We start from the raw sequence: 20,854 nt of genomic DNA on the forward strand, positions 1-20,854 counted from the left end.
AGGATGCTCTCTCGACTAGTTTCTGATCACTGTCCACTTTTGGTGGTAGCTGGTGGTGTCAATAAAGGTCGATGTGCCTTTAAGTTTGAGAATATTTGGTTGAAAGATGAGGGTTTTGTGGAGAGAGTTCCGCAATGGTGGAATGGGTATTGTTTTTTGGGTTCTCCAAGCTTTATTCTAGCTCGTAAATTAAAAGCTCCTAAAGATGATTTTAAAAACTGGAATAAGGAGGAATTTGGGGATTTGGCGTTTAGGAAGAAAAGCCTTTTATTTGAATTGTAGGGTTTGGATGTTAGAGAGGACTTGTTGGGTCTTTCGCATGAGTAACAAACTCGTCGTACTCAAATTAAAGGTGATATTGCCCATTTAGCTTCTTTGGAGGAGATTTCTTGGAGACAAAAGTCTTGGGTGTTGTTTGTGAAGGAGGGTGACAATAATACTCATTTCTCTCACCAGGTAGGAAAATCCTTATCAAAGAACTAATCATATTAGAGGTATAGAGGTGGATGGTGTACTTTATGAGGATGAGGAAGAGGGGTGATCTCAGGTGGTTCAATTTTATAAGGGCTTGTACATGGAGTCAGATACATGGCGTCCTACTATGGATGGTTTGGAGTTTGCTAGCATTGAGGAGGTTGAGTAGCTTTCTCTTGAGAGGGATTTTTCTAAGGAGGATGTGGTATAGGTCCTCCAAAAGATGGAGGGTGATAAAGCCTCAAGTCTTGATGACCTCACTATGGCCTTTTTTTCATAAATGCTAGAGTGTAGTGGAAGAGGATGTTATGGCCTTCTTTGATCATTTTCATAGGATCTCAAAGTTTGAACGGTCTTTGAAGGCTTCTTTCCTATCTTTATTTCGCAAGAAAAATAATGCACTGAATATTAAAGATTTTTGGCCTATCAGCTTAGTGAGTAAAACCCTTTACTTTCCAAATGCCCTTCCTGATGACTTCACTATCAGCTGAATAAAGTTTAACTCATTCTATTTTCCCTTGGAAGGGCATTTGGAAAGTAAAAGTTCCTAAAAGGGTGGCATTCTTTATGTAGACAGCAGCTCATGACCAGATTCTAACTTTGGATAATCTTATGCTTTGTGGTTGTCCTTTGGTGAATTATTGTTGTATGTGCTATTGTAATGAGGAATCTGTGGATCACTTGCTGATTTTCTACTTGGTAGCTCATTCTGTGTGGATTTATATGTTTCAGTTGTTTGGGATTGATTGGGTCATGCCAGGTTCAGTTGCAGACTTATTATTTTGTTGTTATCATTGGCTTGGGAAACATAATTCCGATATTTGGAATTTGGTTCTAGGTTGTTTGATGAGGACTATTTGGACTGAATGTAATCGGTGTTCTTTTGAGGATACTGAGAATTCTCTGGCTTAGTTGTTAGATTTGTGCTAACGGACTCTTTGATTGGTCTCAATATTGGGGTCTCTCGGATTTTTTTGCTCTTATGGATTTTCTTTTGTCTCTTAGAATAGTTTAATGATTGTTTGTTCCTATTTGTTTCCATTTGCTCTTTGTTCACTATTGTGAGCTTTGTGTTTCTTTCCTTCTATTCCTTTTTTAATAATATTTTCTTTCTTACCTATCAATAAAAAAATTCTAAAAATATTCATCATCCCAATAGAAAGCATTACAACTCTTTAAATAGAAGTCTAATATCTAATCCTATTTGAACTAGGATTTCTTAAAACCCTAATGAGACTTGGATTTGGACTCCTTAGTCTTTTACTACTAAGCCCAACTAAATAACCAAACTTAAAATAAACTAAAGTAAGACCCAATGGACTATAAGCACAGTCCATTCCAGAATATTAAGAAATTACAGAATTGCCCTTGATACATAAAATAAAATAAAATATAATAAATCATTCTCACTGCCTCTTGCATCAATGACCCATAGAGTTTAGCCATACCAATTCAACGCCCTTTCAAGCCCATGTTGTGACTGATTGTTGCAAGATTGTTTTTGAGCACCTTGTCAGTTTCACCCTCATCTCCAAGTGCAAAAGCCTAGGAGTTTGTCGGAGATTTGATTTATCCTCACCAACCCAAGGAAAACCGTTGGTTTTTGTTGGACTGAGCTTGTGAGCCATTGATTTCCACTTGGGCTGAGGTTTTCTGTGTGAGCATCTGCAACTGTCAAGTTCTTTAATTAGGGAAGACTGATGTAGGAGGCTCTAAGAATTGCATTTTTATTCATCAAGCAAATTTTGTTTTAGGTCTTGGTAGTATTTTTACCAGTAACTGGAAAATCTTATTCTAAAGAAGAGAAAAGCAACACTCTGGATTGGACCAGAGCTCTTCAATTATTTTCTTGTTATTCCTTGTTAGATTTTTTCTTGAGCTTTGTAATTTCATAGGCTGATGCTGTTTTGTATACTTTGAAGTCTTTTTTAATAATATAATTTTGGTACTTACCAAAAAAAAAAAAAAAAAAAAAAAAGAAGAAGAGAAAATCAACACAGCCACTATACTGGGGAAGTGTACTGGGGTTGTTAAACAGTGAAATAAAAGTACATAAGTCCAAAGATTTATCCAAGTAGTGAAGGAATGGCTACTTAAAGCTGCCATCCAATTATACAAAGTACAAAATAATAATAATAATTTAGTTCTGAGGGCAAGTGCCTTTGAATGTGCTATTGTTACTTTCTACCCAATAAGCCACATGACACATAAAGGTAGAGCACCCCGAATATCCACATTAGAGTCTTATTTAATTTCTAAGAGTCAATGGTATTTTTGTAATTAAAAAATTGGCGTGTTGTAAGAGGGCGAATCGGATGTTCTAGATCATGTGGTGGATTTTTTTAAGAAACTATACCAGGGGCTGGAATCTTGGAGGCCTACTATTGATGGCTTAAAATTTGATTGTCTAGATGAGATTGAGAGGCTCTCACTAGAGAGGGATTTTGAGAAGGAGGAGATTCTTAAGGCATTAAAGGAGGCTGAGGGAGATGAGGCCCCTGGGTCTAATGGGTTTACTATGGGGTTCTTCCAAAAATGTTGGAGTGTAGTGGAAATGGATGTTATGGCTTTCTTTGTAGATTTTCATAGACATGGCATCTTTGAGAAATCTCTTAATGCCATGTTTCTTTGTTTGATCCCTAAAAAGGTCAATGCTATTAGTATCAAGGACTTTCACCCTATTAGTCTTGTGGGTATAAGCTTCTGGCAAAGGTTTTAGCACATAGGCTAAGGTGTTCTGGATAAGTTCGTTTTTGACTCAGAATTATTTTGTTGGAGGGAGATAGATTCTCAACTCAATCATTGTCCTTATTGCAAATGAGTGTTTGGATAGTAGAATTAAGAGTGGGATTCCTAATGTGATTGTCAAGCTGGATATTGAGAAGGCTTATGATCATGTGAATTGGAATGCTCTGTTCTACCTTATGGAGAGGATGGGTTTGGGGGAGAGGTGGCAGAGATGGATGAAGGCTTGCATTTCCACAGTTAGGTTCTCAGTTCTTGTTAATGGTTCTCCAACGGGCTTTTTTTTTGGCATTTCTCACGGTCTCCGTCAAGGGGATCCTTTATCTCCACCCTTATTCCTCTTGGTGATTGAGGTTCTTAGCAGGTTGCTGAAGAAGACGGAAGTGGGCAGTTCCTTGAGCGGATTCCAAGATCGGTTGCGGATACTCTCTTTGGTTGGTGGAATTGGCTTGGAAAGCATTCGTCTAGCATTTGGAATTTAGCTCCATTGTGCTTAATGTGGTGTCTTTGGAGGGAGTGAAATCGGAGGACGTTTGAGGACATGGAAAGTTCGGATGACTAGCTATTGGCTTCTTTCAATGGCTCTTTGTTTGACTGGTCTAGAGCTTGGGGACTCACCTCTAGTGATTCTCTTCCTATGTTCCTTAGCTCTCTCCCTTGTAATTAGTATCTTTTCCTTTCTTTTTTCTTTGTTCTTTATCTTTTTTTCTTTGTAATTTTCCCTCTGCCTTATGTTTTTCTACATAAGGTAGTGTTCTTGAATACATATCTTTATTACTTATCAAAAAAAAGAAGAAGCTTGGATTTCTGATTTGGTTGATTCTAATTTAGAAGGGGGTAATAGAAGTTGGAATTTACATTTCCGTCGAGCTTTTCATGAATGGGAGGTAGAGAGAGCATGTTCTCTGCTTAAGCATCTTTATTCTAATATGCCAAGGGGTGAGGTAGATGATATGTTGACTTGGAAGTTGAATCATTCTGGTGTCTTTGATGTTCGCTCTTATTATAACTTGTTAGCTGAGCCGGATGGCTCTTCTTCTATCTCTTTTCCCTGAAGTGCATTTGGAGTACAAAGGTACCTAAAAGGGTGTCTTTCTTTTTATGGACAGCAGCTAGGGGTAGTATTCTTACCATTGATAATCTAGTTCTTAGGCGTTTACCATTGGTTAATTGGTGTTGCATGTGCCGGTGTGATGAGGAAACTGTGGATCATCTTCTACTCCATTGTAATTTTGCTTATGCCTTGTGGAGTGAAGTTTTTTTGATATTTGGAATCTAGTGGGTGTTGCCGATGATAGTAGCCTCCCTTCTTTTTGGCTAGTGGAATGGGCCGGGGAAGCATTCCTCTAATATTTGGAATATGATTCCAGCTTGTTTGATGTGGTTAATTTGGTGGGAGCGTAATAATCGTACTTTTGAAGATATTGTGAGATTAATAGATCTTTTGAAGCTTATACTAGTTGGGACCTTATTTCAATGGGGGTAGAATTTGGGGTTTTACACAATGCATTTCCATTTCTTCTTTCTTCTTTCTATTTGTATCTCTTCCTGAGGTACTTGTATTCGTTTTAAGTTCTGAGTTTTCACCATTGTGAACATGATGTCCTTTTTATGAAATAAATCTTTGATTACCTATCAAAAAAAAAAAAAATTGGCTTTCTTAATTCAACTAGGATTAGGGTTTAGTTTTAGTATTCTATATAAGCATATTATTGTACTCCTTAGCGACGATACAAATTTGATTGAATAATAAAATTTCTCCTAGAATTTTTCCAAGGTTCTGGTATTGACTACAGCCAATCTTAGGTGCTGATAGGTTATCTATACTTTATTTTATGTTCTTTAATTTCTAGTGTTGCATCTGGGTTTAAGTGATAGCCCAGTGATAATGGTATCCTTTGTGGTGCCTCGTGTCTATGGAAGGGGGAGGGATTCTTAAACTACTCATTGAAATCTTTGGTAAAGTAATTCAGATTTAAGCACAATTTTGATTTTCTTACATTTACGTTGCTTTTGTTGTTAATTCACGTATAAGCTGCTCTTGTGGAATGTATTGGTTATGAATGATTGCATAGTAGAAGAACAATTTGTCGTCATGAGTCTGTTTAAATTTTTATTTGTCTAACCTTTATGGATAGAGATTGTAAGTAGATTGTAATTAGTTTGTTATTAGATTTTTAATTATATATAAAAAAAGTTATTGGGTATTCACTATCTTGTGGATCTGTAGGTTACCCTTCTTTGCCGAGATTCTGAAGCTTCAACTCAAAATGTATCAGCAGCAACAATAGGCATTATTAAGGTTTTTAAGTTTCATTGTTATTCATCTATTTTTTGAGTTTTCCTTCACTGTTATCCCTCTTTCTTATTCTGTTATTTAATCCTGTTAACTTTATCTTCATTGTTAGCCTCTGTCTCTTTATTCTTGTATTTGACTTTTTTTGTTTAATATATCATGCAGTCATTAATTGGACATTTCGATCTAGACCCCAATCGTGCGTTTGATATCGTAAGTTTCATCTACTTATCCTTTATGTTTTTCTGCTATCTTATAGTTGTGCTTAGATTGCTCTGTTTAATTTTTGCTTTAAATTTGCTGGTATACGATTTATTTATGGGTTTAACTTTTAATGCTTCTGTTTGGTCAGGTTTTGGAGTGTTTTGAACTTCAGCCAGATAATAAGATCTTTCTGGAACTGATTCCAATTTTTCCCAAGGTGAGGATGTGTCGTAGGTTGACTGGTCTTCAAGTTATAGTATACTAATTGAATAGCTTTATTTTACTAATACTTCTGTCATTCTTTGCAGTCTCATGCTTCACAGATTCTTGGTTTTAAATTTCAATATTATCAGCGTATGGAAGTAAATAGTCCTGTACCATTTGGGCTGTATAAGCTTGCAGCTTTGCTGGTGAAGGAAGAGTTTATTGATCTTGATAGCATGTGAGTGGTTTGTGCAAACTTTCTGGTCATGTAATATAGTTATACTATAAATTTTGTTACTTTAAGATGATTTCTATCATCTATGACCACAGTTCAATTTGGTGCCTTTTGTTTTTGTTTTAGATAAGTAGTTCAATTTGATGTTTTTGCACTTATTCATTTTGATTATTTTTTTGATAAGTAGCTCAACATGGTGTTTTTTCTCTTATTTTTTTATGGTCTGCATGATTAGGTTTCTGGAGTATAATTTTTTTAATGGTGGTGAGTGGGTTGCATTTTTTATTCAGGGGATATCTAACTTCTTCCTGGAGTTATTTGAATAAGCCATGTGTGAAAGAAAGAACATGAGACGTATTATTATAGAACTAGAGTTTTTCTACAGTTTCTCCTCAAGAATTTTGAAAACTCAAATGAGTGAAATGTTGGTTCATCAGCATTGTTTCTGTGACTGATGCATCTAATAATTTTTAGAACTTAATTAAACATGGAATCTTTGAGTAAAAACGTTGCAGTGGTTTATTACTACATTTTCTTGATGCAAACAATTAAGCCTTAGATTGAAAGTAGAACATCAGTGATAGTTTACTTTTATTAGATCACTGAACGCTTAATATTCTACACATTTGACCATAAATAACATATCATAAAATATGGACATTTGTGGGTTCAAAACATACTGGGTGTGTATGTAAAACTACTAACAACAAAATAAATATATTATAGTTGGTTCTGTTACTCTAGTGTTCTGCTAATGCCTAGTATTTTATGTCTTCTATTTGTTAAAATAACTGTTGCAGTCTGGAATTAATTCATGTCTTCCTTCTTATTTGCTACAGCTTACAGTGCCATGTTTATTGGATAAGTCAAATATGTGCTTTTGTATTGTCATTTGCTCCATTTTTCCCTCTCTCCCTTGAATTGCTGTTTCTGCTATGGTTATTTTCTGATTGGATTTAGTTCATGTCTTCCTTCCTATTTTTTCCAGATATGCACATTTACTTCCCAAGGATGATTATGCATTTGACCATTATAATGATTTTTGTGCCAAGCGACTTGATGAGGTAGATCTACCATAATTACTCAATGGGTGTTTCACTCTGTTATCCAATTTAGGTAGAAGTCTTTGTTATTATGAAATTTTTTCTGCATAATTTTTACCGATGAGGTGGGGACTTCTGTTGTCTTCATGAATATATTGAGGTTACACCTTTGGTGTTGTCTGCTGAATGTCATATGTTCTTTCTTTCTATCTGCTGTCATATAATTTTGAGTGTAATTGATGATTACTAATTCATTGAAATCTTATGAGGTTGTGCAAGCTGTTGCATGATACATGTTGTTACTGTTTAGAGAGTCTTTTGTATCTCTCTTGTTGTAGTGGTGTCTTTAGAATTTTCTTTGGTAAATAGCTCATGGTCATTTTCCCTTATTCTGTGTTTGGAACTTTGGAGGAAGAGGAGAGTAGAGGGGAAGGTGGGGAAGGAGAGGAGAGGGGAATGATTACCCCCTCCCCACTTGTTTGAATTTTTTTTTTTTGTTGATAATTCAGTAGTTGGGGTTGGAGGGATAGATGTCGCCATTGAAAACACTAGGAGCTGCCAGTTGAGTTACAAGGGATTTTCTCTGTTGTTGTAGTGGAGGCTTTAGAAGCTTCTTTGATAGATGGCTAGGAGTCCGTTTTCCTTAATTCAAATTTCAGATTATGCTTATGCCTTTTTTATGAGGACATGGACTTTCGCTCCTTTTGCAGGCCAACAAGATCGGGAAGATAAATCTTGCCGCTACTGGGAAAGATTTAATGGATGATGAGAAACAAGGAGATGTGACAATAGATCTTTTTTCCGCGTTAGACATGGAAACTGAGGCAGTTGTTGAACGATTTCCAGAGCTTGAAAATAACCAAACGTTAGGCTTGCTTACAGGATTCCTTTGCGTCGATGACTGGTAGGTTTGTTTTTATTAGAACTTTATGTTTAGGTCACTGATAAACTGGTGATTTCTATGGTTGACTATGGTTATTGTTTATGTTTTCTTTTCTTTTTTCTTTCTTTCTTTTATCCTTTTGTCTTGGTTGGGAGCTTTTCTCCTTTGGAAATTGCTTATATTTTTGTTCTCTCAGTTGTACTTCTATTTTTTATAAAGTACATGCGAAGGGTTGTCTACATCTTTTCCACAGGGCTAGGAAGTTATATGCTTAGTGATATAATCACATCTTTGTGTATTTTTAATGTAAAGGTTAATTGATGTTCTGTTTTTTATACATTTAATACGTATAGGGGCAAGGTGGTAGAACCCTTGTTTGCACGTATGGAATTAGTTTATTACAAATCAATGTTTCAATTTTTTTTTTCCTTTTGTAAAGTTGCCCTATTACTATTTATTTGTAATGTATCTGAAAGATATCTTATATGTTGCCAGGTACCATGCACATATACTATTTGGACGTCTCTCACCCCTTAATCCAGTGGAACACATTCAAATTTGTAACAGCTTGTTTAGGTAAAGTTAACATATGAATTTTGGATTATTTTTGTTTGAATTTAAGTTCACACCTGTCTCTGTTATTGAGTTCCTATACTTGTCTGCTAACAAAACATACAAGTAGGCCCTTATCAAAAAAAAAAAAAAAAAAGAAAAGAACCAAAATACACTAGTAGGCATAAGTAGGGCTGTCCATGGGTCGGTCCGGGTCAGGTTTGTGCCCAACCCGGAACTGACCCAACGGAATCGGGTGGCAGAAAATCCCACCCACTGCCGACCGCCGGAGTAGACGGGTCGGGCAGATCAAACCTTCAACAGGTGGCGGACGGGTCGGTTGGCGTCATAGATTTGAGAAAATGGTGAGAAAACTGCGAGAAAACGGTGAGAAAAACCCAAATCCGGCAAAAATCTCATCAGAATCTATGAGATTTCGCCAGATCTGGCGGAAATCTCACTGGATTTGATGAGATTTTGCCAAATCCGGTCAAAATCTCACCAGATTTACTTGAAATATCGCCAAAATCTGGGTTTTTTTCACTGAGATCTGGAAAATTTTTGCCGGAATCTGGGTTTTTGTCGGACAGTTCAGGTTTTTTGGGTTTTGGGGGGAGGGAAACCGAAATCGACTTGCCGGAATTGGTTTTTGGTGGAGAAGACCCGCTACCAACTGCCGGAGTAGTCGGGTCAGCCGGTGTCAGATTGGATCCGGTCGGTTTTTTGGGGTGGGTTGGGTCGTCAAATGGGTTTGGACAGCCCTAGGCATAAGGGTGGCTACTTTGTTATTTCAAGCGCATTTTAAGAATTCAATCTAATAACTAGGGCATTACTTAGCATTATTAGTGTGATTTTGGTAACCATTAGCTTGCAATGGTAGTGTGTCTACATTGGTAACATTAATAAACCTGTTCTGAATCTATCCAGGCTTATTGAAAAATCAATCTCTTCGGCATATGACATTGTCCATCAAGCACATTTCCAAAGCTTTGGGTCTTCTTCAGGAGCCAGCATCGATGCTATGGATGTGGCAAATTCATCAGTTCGTGGGTCTTTTGTTGATCTTCCTAGTGAGCTATTTCAGATGCTTTCTTGTGCTGGACCTTACCTATACCGTGATACTCTACTGCTTCAGAAGGTGTACTTTATTTTTATTTTTATTTTTAATTCTGATGTTATGATAACTGTATTTTTCATATTTTTCTGACTCTTTGAGCTGATAGTGATTGCCCATCTCTTGTATTTCATGAATAGGTATGTAGAGTGTTGAGAGGCTACTACTTGTCTGCTCTAGAGCATGTAGGTAATGGTGATGGAGCACTGAATCCTGAAATTGTTATTGGTGGGAATCGAGATCCCCGTCTGCACCTGAAACAAGCTAGGTCAAGGATAGAGGAAGCCCTAGGAACATGTCTACTTCCTTCTTTACAATTGATCCCTGCAAATCCAGCAGTTGGCCAAGAGATCTGGGAAGTAATGAATCTCCTTCCATATGAGGTTGGCCTTACTTCCACGCTATTTGATTCTTCATTTAAGATTTATTAAGCGTGGTGGAGAATGTTGGTATATAAATCTTGTTTGCTTAGGCGCGGTACCGTTTATATGGTGAATGGGAAAAAGATGATGAACAGATTCCTATGGTTTTGTCTGCAAGGCAAACAGCCAAGGTATAAATAATTATTTTTTCATTTGAGTTCTTGTCTTTTCTTTCAAGCTTGGAGCCTTACAAGTGTCATTTGCCATGCCATGTTGCTTTACAGTTGGACACTAGAAGAATTTTGAAAAGGCTTGCAAAGGAAAATTTAAAGCAACTGGGCCGGATGGTTGCAAAACTAGCTCATGCCAATCCAATGACGGTACTTAGAACAATTGTTCATCAGGTATTATTTCATTTGGTAGTAGCCTCTTTTAATTGTCTTGCTGCTCAGTACTTTATATAAGAATTAAATTAATGTCTTAATCTGTGATGTGTAGATTGAGGCCTACAGGGATATGATCACTCCTGTAGTAGATGCATTCAAGTATTTGACACAGGTGAGAATTTTCTTTGGCATTGTACCACATGATTTCCTTTGTTCATCTTCTTTTATTTTTCATGATTCTGAAGAAATCTTGTTTATTTGTGTGGTAGAAGTGGTCTATTTGAAGTGTTCTCTTTTGATTAGTACTAATATTTTATTCATAAAATAGATTATTTCATGGTCACGGTGAAATGATTTTGATCCAGTCACTGCATTGACTAAATCTGTTTTGTTCAAGTATCAATTTAATAGTCAAAAAGTAGTAGAAGCAACAAATTTTTAAATACTTATATGATGATATGTATGTTCTATTCATATCTCTTCCTCATCCCCCTCCCCCTCCCCCCTCTTCTATTTCCATTCCTCCTTTGGTATATATAAATTTGTTGTTTCTATTACTTTTTGATTATTGAATTGATGCATGAACACAACAAATTTACTCAATGTAATGACTGGATCAGAATTCCGTTGACCAGAGTCATCTACTATGGTTTTCTGTTCTTGACACGATTAAAATTGATGAGCATAGTGGAGGTGAAAAGAGTAGGTGCCAGGGGACTGATGTACTGTGGTTTTCATTTAAAATTTCAATATGCTTGACCAGATTTGTTGGAGGAGAAAATCCCACACCGATAATTTCTTTGTTTTCTGTCTTTTGGGGCTTGCATCTAGACCCCAGAGCTTCTTGTTGTCAATCCTTGCCTGCTGATAATTGCAGGAGAGTGATTTGAAACTGGGCCGGTAGGTTTCATCCAAAAGCCTTATTTTAATACTTCACTCGATTTTTTTGGTATCAGAGCAAACTCTGATCTGCCACAATTATTGTTACTCAAGAGCCTCCACCAAAACAATCCCACATCATCATCACCCTACCCGGTAAAATACAACCATCCACATCTAGATCTCAATGGCACTCCAAACACCTAAATTGTCAAACCAAAGCCATTACAAGTTATAACACAACATCTTCCACCCGCCCACCAACACCAACAACCATCTAAAACAAAAAAAACTAGACTACTGACACCGTTGATGGCCACGTGTCATAGCCAAAACAAATCAATCCCTTGACCATAAACACTGCAAACAGAATCCCTCCCCCCCCCCCCCCCCCCCCCAAAAAAAAAAAGTCATGGGTATCGTCAGTTTTGTGAATGCCTAACTAAAATCAGTGAACCAATGAAAATGAGCAATACCAAGCCAATCTGCAACATAGTTGGAATTTGCAAGTCTACCCAATCAAGTCATGGTCCTACCTACAAAGATAATATAGAGGGCTATCATTTAGTTTTCAAACAGCACATGGAACGTGTGCTACTCCCTTTATTTGGTTGAGTTGTGGCAGCAACTTCCTTAGTGGGCTGGCTCTATTTACTACGGCCAGGTTGGCAAACCTCCTAGCCCACTGTACAGTGTTAATATTAGAGGTACACATGTTTGATAGTCATCAAGGCTCATGAGTTTTCAACAGTTGGTTATATGAGATGGACCAATGCTTTATCTATACAAAATTTTCTTATTTATAAAAAAAAAAAAAAAAAAAAAAAAAATCTTTGAACTGGTAGGTTTATCAAATAAGAAGGTGAAGTTCGCCAAAATGAAATTCATAGCTTGAGTTAATGGAATACCGCAAGGGCATTGAGAACCCTTGCCTTCAATTGGATAAGCCTGCAATTTGTGATTGTGAAGAAATGAAAGAAAACCTTAGAAAGAAATATGTACTCCAATCCTATTGAAGGAATTATCTTCCAAAATCTTATTGGATGATTTTTTAGATCAAAGAAATAGTCTGAGGTAAGGGAACAAACAGCTAGTAGCACAAAACAAGATGTGTATTTGCGTAGTTTCTAGTCCTAAGCCCACTCTAGCATAGCATGCCATGGGATAAACCTTGAAAAATCTAGCAAAATCCTATCAAGGCTTCTCTGCAAGGTTCCCAAAAATTAATACCCTTCTTGAGTCATTGGAGCTGTTAAGGACAACAGGTTGCAATAAATATTGCTTCTACATTCAGGCATCAAGAAAATACTGTAGAACCTAAACAACAAGGTGAAATATTTGAACCATATGTAGTAACACCTTTTAAAGAGTCATATATGTTGCTTAGCACTTAGGAGGATTTTCCACTACTTGATGAGGAGAAAGTTCAACAAGAGTGCAAAAATTCATAGGGTACACTTGTTGTGAAAAGTGAGTTTTATGCATCTTCTTTTTATAAGCCCTTAATTGTGCATGAAGTGATAAAGTTTGGTAATTGGAAATGTTTGATGCAATAGTACTTTATGTGGGTCAAGATTAGGCTATATTGTTTTACACATTGATTCCTCCGATTGATTTTATAATTTTAGACAAATTTAATGACATTGTGGAACAGAAAGTTTCTTTGTTCTTAGTGTTGTCAAAGGTACTTCACGAGTTGGTACTTATTTCATGGGAAAAAGTTCTTGTCCTTGAACACTTTGAGGATGAGCTCTCTCCAACCTGGGGATAATGATGTGTGTTGCACAAGACAATTTTGTTTTGATTTAATTTAGAGTTCAATTTTGTTTTGAAAAAATAATACTTTTTGTTGTACTTGCAATGATTTGTTTGAACTTCCTTCTTTTTTTTTTTTTCAAATGAGAAAAATATATATATTTTTCCAACTAAGACTATATTTCCCAGCATTTGGGATCCTTTTTGTCATCTGACTGTGTAGTTAAAGTATCCCTTCTATTTGATCAATAAATATTTTTCCCAGTATTTTTTGTTGATCCTATTTAAATGCTTACTTTTATGCACAGCTCGAGTATGATGTTTTGGAATACGTTGTGATTGAGCGTTTGGCACAAGGTGGGCGTGATAAACTAAAGGATGATGGCCTAAATTTGTCAGACTGGCTTCAATCTTTGGCTTCATTTTGGGGTCACCTGTATGTATCAATATTTTATTTTTTCCCGATTTATTTATTCATATATTTGTGAGTCATTTGTTTTCTATATGTTGTCATATTGTCATTGTAATAAGTATCAGCACTTTCATTTTCAGTAGGTGTCAATCTAAATCATTGATTTCTTTTTTTCATTTTTTTTGGGCATGTAGTGCTAACCCGTCTTAGGTTGTGTAGAGGGGCGGGGGTGTTATTTCTTACCTATGTATTGACTGTCAAGTGATTTTTGGTCATTTATTTTATGAATTTTGACTGACCTGCATTAGAGTCATTAATGAACATTTACCCCATATTGTAGAATTTAGATGTATCCTGGGATGCTTTAAGTAAGTTTCCGGGTTGCTGATTAACCGTCACAAAAGCATGCTGACTGGAGCTGGGGATGTTGTGACATTGCCAAAATATTCTGTGCCCGACTTGCGAGGTCAGGACAGTTCCAACAATTTGGCTTGCCAATAGGCAGGCATACTCAGAAAACTGTATGAGATTTGATGACAGAGACAAAAAGAGATGCACATTACAAGGGGAGGGCTGGTCAGGATTACCCTGTTCAAACTTTGATTGGTTTTCTTTGTTAGCTTTTTCGACTTTGGTATACTGGGGATTGGAAAGTGAGAAAACACTTGTTATATTTTTCAAATGAGGTATAAAGATGCATCAGACCCACTGGGTGAGAGAATATTTCATTGGAATCAAAATAAGTTGTCTTCTGGGTCTCTAGTCCTTGATTCTTGCACGATTTCAAAAGCTTGGTGTCATTTACAAGATTGTTAGCTTATAAAAACGGAATGTAGAGAGCTTGTCAGTACATGAAGGAAAGAAGTTGGGGCTATCTGAGTTCATGTTTTGGTGTTGTTTACAATGATCATTAGGTTATAAAAAAAGGTGGTGGAGAGCTTGTCAATACACAAAGGAAAGAAGTTGGGGCTATCTGAGTTCTTGTTCACACTGAATGGTGTTCTGGGGTGTGTTAATAACAATTTCAATGATTTTGGAGAGGTGTGAAATTGAGGGTTGAAGGATTAGATGGGGTAAATTTCTTGAAGTGCTCAATACTGTACTGCTCATTGTGGAGCTCTGTAAATTGATTTTTATCTTCAGCGGACTTCTAAATATTAGGAATTTTGGTGATTTGTTTATTGGTCTGATGAAGTGCATGGTTCAGTGTGGAAGTTGAAGATAAGATGCATTTGGTTCTCTGTATTGCAGATCCTAATCAGAATTCTCTTTCACCTTGTGCTCCTTCCTGTTTATAGTTGTTTGTTTCCCTGCATGACACTGTTCAAAGATTCCAGAGAGTGTAGATTTCCGGTTTGATCAGCTGTTCTCTGTAATATTTTTTTCCCATAGATGAGCCAGACATATGGGGATTTTTCTTCGCTAAAAAATGAACCCTATGTAAGAGGAGGCACTATCAACTGAACACTTTATTGTTCTTCCTTCTGCATTGGCTGGGTCTGAAGATGGTTTTATGTTATAGTTCAGGATGTCATGGGTTCTTCATGATTTTGTAGCCCTTTCATTCTGCATACTCCTGCCTTATAATAGAGAGAGGATGTACAAGATTACTTCTTAACAAAGGAGATATAGAATGTAGAAAGATCAACCGATCTACTGAAGTAAATCTCAGCAATTATGGAGGCAACAATCAGAGTTTTACAGGTTGAATTGTTCTTATAGAGCTTCATCTGTGAAAGTTCTCAAGGATTTTGGGGCTGTTGTACAATTACCAGGAAATTTTTTGTGGACACAGAATTGAAAAGTTCTCTTCCTTTTTTTTGGGAGGGGGGTGGGGAGGAGGGTTGTTGTAGGAATTCATTTTCTGTACATATCTGGATTGTGTGAGAAGGATGGTAGATATTATTTATGGCTAACAAAGAAGCAACTTGGTTCAAAATCTCATTTTTTCTTGCATATGTAATTTAACTTCTGCTGAATGGGGTTCTATAAGGGTTATTTTATTTTATTTTTAGAACTGAATCTATTTATAAGAAACTATTTTTTTGTTGTTGATAATTTAATGATTACAACAAGTGGGGGAGGGGGGATTGGAACCCTAGTTCTCCTCACTAAAGAGACCAGGGAATGCTACTGAACTAGGGAATGCTACTGAACTACAAGGCTCTTGACATCTATATGTGAGATCCTTTTGTCGCATAATAAATAAGTTCATCTAAACTTGATTATTTCTGTAGTTTCTTTGTTGCATTTTCCCAATAGAATAGATTTCTTCTTTTGTACAATTGTTGTTGGATCAAACTGTGTTATGGAACTACCAGGTGGAAGGATTGGCTGATTTTGTGAATGAATTGAATTTGGCAGTCTCATTTTTCTGTTAGGTCATTTTGTGCTATGAACATGACCATGTTCAAAAAAGAAACAATGTGATCAAGATTTCTAGTAGGTTAAATAATTTTTGGGAGAAATTACACTTTACTCTCCTAAACTATATCCCCTTTTACACACCCACCTAAACTATGAGAATGCACACATTACCCCCCCTAAACTAATACCCGCGTAACACTTGCCCCCCTAAACTATAAGAGTGCACACGTAACCCCCAAACTATTACTTGTGTAACATGTTGCGCCCCATCCCATGGATAATAGTTTAGGAAAATAAGTGTGCATTCTCATAGTTTAGGGGGGTGATTGTAAAAGGGGTCATAGTTTAGGGGGTTAACGGTAGAAGAGGGTATAGTTTAGGGGGTAAATTGTAATTTCACCTAATTTTTGTGGATCCACCATGATTTTACCTTATCAGAGCAAACATGTTGCTCAATTTAATACTGCTCCATTCTGAATATCTGACCGCTGTAATTGACTTGAACGAAGTTTGTTTACTTTTTATTTGAATGTGTTGATACTTGTCTTTGATGTAGGATTTCATATGTTCTAGGGTCCAATATAAGAAAAATGGTTAAAATTGAATATATGAGATATCTCTAGCTAGTCATTTACCATATGGGGAAGAAAACAGATTTATTGCGAAACATTTTATCTTTTGGCAGTGGATCCCTTTGGATTCTGTTTTATCAATGTGCCATTATAATTTTTGGAAAGGAATTACTTGATTGAAAGTTGCTGAATGTGTTTCTAATTCTAATTCTAATTCTGATGGTGTATCATCCATTGACTTGTAGAGTATGCAGATATATATATATATATATATATATAGATATAGATATTCAACTTTATAAATTAGATGTAAAAGCTGCCCTTTGGGGACTCATGTAAAAATTAATCTGAACTGAAAAATGGGTGGAGAAATTAATAGGTGGCATTGGAAAGAGATATCTCACCCTTGGTTAACATGTTCCATATTGTTCCTTTGTGTGCACTAGGGGACATCTTTCTGAAGTTGGTTACGTTGATTGCAACTTTGAGAAAAAAAAAGTGAAGTTTATAGTCCTGAGAAATAGGAATCCTCTCCATCTCCATTATGATTTTTTTCCTTGATGTCCTTGGTAATTTCCTTGCTAAGCATCTGTAAAAGGCTTGTTTTGACAGTTGGATAAATATGTCTGCAGTTTTGAGGGTCAGATTTCTCGTGCTGCCTCTGAGAAGGGCAAAAAACGTAAATTGAAGAATAATCGAATAGGGCCTTCTCCATTAGTTGTTAATAAGTTTTCTTGCTATTGACCAAGTGGTCTTTTGTTAAAAGCTTGTCTCCAACAATTGACTGGATAAGAACGAAATTGTCAGGGTGCTAGAGTTCTGACACTGCTTGAGGGCAAGCTATTCTCTGCTATTGGAAACCTTTGATGATTTAACTCTGCATTTTCCACTGGTTTTCTTTCTTTTATCTCCTTCCATGCACCTTTGCTTAAAATGTTTCTAAGGAAAATTAGAACCCAACTACAACTTTCTATAATGCAATCAACCGAAGTAGCTTAATTTACTAATATGCTATCATCTTATATAGGTGTAAGAAGTATCCATCCATGGAATTGAGGGGTCTTTTCCAGTATCTTGTGAACCAGTTAAAGAAGGGGCAAGGAATTGAGCTTCTTCTCTTGCAGGTACTTTTGAAGTCTGAAAGTTGTGCCATTTTTGACATGTAAATAGTCCCAACACTGTTAGTTATTGACTGGAGTTTTATGATATGACAGGAGCTTATTCAACAAATGGCAAATGTCCAGTATACAGAGAACCTGACTGAAGAACAGCTGGATGCCATGGCGGGTAGTGAGACTCTCCGGTATCAGGCGACTTCTTTTGGAGTAACTCGAAATAACAAGGTACTTTTTATTTTATTTTATTTGTTGACCTTAGGTTGTCGCTGACTATTAGCAGCTGCATTATAACTTATGTTACCTATAAAAATGGCGTTGTGTGCTTGTAATACAGTTAAATTGAGGAGAATATTTCAGGGATAAAGTGGAAGCTACAAAGGGGCAGATTTGCTGGGTTTCTATTTGGAATTATAATCTTTATCATATTTTAGTTGGGGGCATTGGCAGTATTTGGTCAGCTAAACAGATTTGGTTTTTTTTTTTTTTTTTTTTTTTTTAAATTTTAATTTCATTGTAACGGACTAGGCTTAGGTGTGTTTAGATTAATAAAAGGGGTCCAATTAATTAGGTTTCTATTTTAAGTTACTTGGAACCCAAGTTCTTCAGGGTTAGGGTTATGTAGAAGTTATAATAGAAACATGGCACCAGTTTTATGAGAAATAAAATTAAATATATATATTATTATTATTTGATTGTCAGGGGCTTTTGCAGCCCCATAGCGTGTGAAGTCCAATAAATAGAATTTTCTGAATGTTAATATAGTTTGTAAACGTAGAAGTCCAAAATTGGATCTTAACTAACAGATTGGAACCCTATCTATGTTCGCTTTCTGAGGAACCCCGTGGTATGAGTTTTTGAATCTTGCAATTTAGACAATAAATCCCGGGTGCTACTAAATTGTTTGATGTATCAGTATGTGCAAACCTAGTAGTGAAATGTTGAACTTATAATTATATTTGAATGTTTTCGTCATGCATTAATAGGAATTAAAACTGAACATTGAAGGCTTATCCTATCTGTATATATCGATTGGTAAGTTACAAATGCACCTGGTGGCTCTTGAACCCATGGCTTTAAACTCCACCTTGCTCTTGCAAGGGTAATAGGTGCTATTTGAGCTAGAGGTCATTAGTGACTTATCTCAGCTATATAGGTTTAGCTATTCCATTTTTGTTATTTTTCTCCCACTTGGGCCATATTCTCTGTGAATTATATAGCTATTAAGCCTCTTGCATAATGTTTCTTCTAGTTCTTGCAATTAGTAAATTTGAACCACAAATTGTATATATTGTCAATTATAGGTTAATGTTGCATTTTGCCTATCTATTTGATTCCATTTTCCCAAATGAGATTGATGTAGTTATGACCCTCCTTTTTCTCCCACACACCTGCAAATTATCAGGACTACGTCCTACATCTGCTTCCTGTAATTGTAATTTGAATTTTGCCAGACTAGTTGTATATATAGGTGCTTCTATGTGAACTCCAACTAATTATGTACTTATGTTAATTTGGGTTTTACATGTATGCCAATCTTTTGGATACATTCGCATGATAAATGCTGATGTTCTTTGATGCATCTTGAGTTGATTATGGATATTGCATTTGCCAGAACTATCAGATGTAAAACAGATTGATATCTTTCTGCTTAGTCACTTCGGAGGTCTGTCCCCCTGCCTCTCTCCATCCCAAATAAATGACAGTCAGGGTATACGCTTTAAGATTTGTAAATTTCATTTAAGTTGAATGGTATTCTTGAATTGTGTATCAATAACCAGACCTTCTAAGACTGAAGGTTTTACTGTTTGGTACACTATAATTGTCTGCAAAATTACACAATATGCACTTCTCATTTTATAATTTCCAATATAGCTGCCCAATGAGCGTCCTCCAACAATAACGGGATGGAAGATAAGGCCATGGGTTCAAGATCTACAGAGTTTGTGTACAAGATACCAAAAAAAAAAAAAAAGGAATCCAATAAAGCTGGTAGACAAATATACTCCAACAATATTGGTGTCCTGGGCTTACCTATCAAAAGTAAAAAATTAAAATATTGGTGTCTTGGGCTTCGGGACTCACATCTACTGATTCCCTTTTGATGTTTATAAATTCTCCTGTTTGGTACATAATTTTGAGCTTTCTCTGTACCTTTTTGGCTGCTTCGTGCCCCTTTTTGCACGATGTAGTCTTTTTTTAATAATTTGTTTTTACTTATAAAAAAGAAAAAGAAAAAGAAGTTCTTGGACTGTTAAATTGGCTTTGTGACTTTTCTAGTAGGTAAATCTTCTGTGCATAATATCATGGTGTTTGACACACTAATTTTAAAGATGTTAACATATAATTCTCTATGCAGGCATTGATCAAGTCCACTAACAGGCTACGGGACTCATTGCTTCCAAAGGACGAACCAAAGCTGGCTGTTCCTCTTTTGTTACTTATTGCTCAACATCGTTCTTTGTAAGCTTTAGAACTCTAATTGTTATATATTCTTTTTTTTTTTTTTTTTCTTGGGATACATTGTTGATTACAAAATACCAAGTATCATGGATTGTATATTTTATTACAAGAGGGATAAAAAGTTACCAAAACTAATATGGTACACTTTAAAAGAAGTTGTTTATTCACCATTTGAAACCACTTAGGACCTTGCTATTTCATTGAGACTTTGAATATCTTTGATGATTGGTTCCATTTCCCATTTGGAAGTTTGTCTTCCATTACAGATTGTACATACTTCTGCACTTGTAGTGAAGATAATTGTGCCTCTCATGCCTAGTGATTTTAGTGAGATTAGAGCTTCTAAAATGGCCTTACAGATGGCAGTACTTTATTGAGTAGTCCAGCTATAACAGTCATTAACTATGACTTTCCCTTGCTGTTTGTACATCTGACAGTAGCGCCTCTCCATTTTACTACATGAACCATAAAAAATGCCTGTCAGCCATTAAAGAAAGAAAACTGATTCCACTTCTTTCCATGGTGTTTGACTCTATAGAGCTCTACACCTCTCAACAGGGAGCTAAAAATTTTGGTTAAAATTAAGAACACTACTGGTGTAGGCTGAATTCCTTCATAGACTACTTTGGACTACTTTGTTTCTATGAACTCAGATTGCCCTCAATACGGCTGTGAATGTGGCTGTAAACTGAGACCTGATTTCTAGGTTTTCAGAAATTTGTCCCGCTAAGAAATAAGCCAGGAGCAAATTGTGTTTCAGAGCTAGACCACACTGCCCTTGCCAGTTCACATC

The 20,854-nt window shown here is 36.2% G+C and overlaps 1 protein-coding gene across 1 annotated transcript in view; it reads left to right on the top strand.

Moving 5' to 3' along the window:
- The window catches only part of LOC126717769 (THO complex subunit 2), a 51,402-nt gene that overhangs the window by 19,788 nt on the left and 10,760 nt on the right, over positions 1-20,854 (top strand). The window contains exons 7-22 of the mRNA XM_050419656.1: positions 5,450-5,521; positions 5,681-5,728; positions 5,868-5,936; positions 6,028-6,161; positions 7,147-7,222; positions 7,912-8,105; positions 8,580-8,660; positions 9,564-9,774; positions 9,891-10,133; positions 10,223-10,303; positions 10,397-10,516; positions 10,611-10,670; positions 13,441-13,568; positions 17,511-17,607; positions 17,698-17,826; positions 19,958-20,061. Of these exons, the coding sequence (XP_050275613.1) occupies positions 5,450-5,521; positions 5,681-5,728; positions 5,868-5,936; positions 6,028-6,161; positions 7,147-7,222; positions 7,912-8,105; positions 8,580-8,660; positions 9,564-9,774; positions 9,891-10,133; positions 10,223-10,303; positions 10,397-10,516; positions 10,611-10,670; positions 13,441-13,568; positions 17,511-17,607; positions 17,698-17,826; positions 19,958-20,061 (1,847 nt within the window). The remainder of the gene's footprint in view (positions 1-5,449; positions 5,522-5,680; positions 5,729-5,867; positions 5,937-6,027; positions 6,162-7,146; positions 7,223-7,911; positions 8,106-8,579; positions 8,661-9,563; positions 9,775-9,890; positions 10,134-10,222; positions 10,304-10,396; positions 10,517-10,610; positions 10,671-13,440; positions 13,569-17,510; positions 17,608-17,697; positions 17,827-19,957; positions 20,062-20,854) is intronic.

Source organism: Quercus robur, chromosome 3, assembly GCF_932294415.1.
Source record: "Quercus robur chromosome 3, dhQueRobu3.1, whole genome shotgun sequence".
NCBI classification, from domain to species: Eukaryota; Viridiplantae; Streptophyta; class Magnoliopsida; order Fagales; family Fagaceae; genus Quercus; species Quercus robur.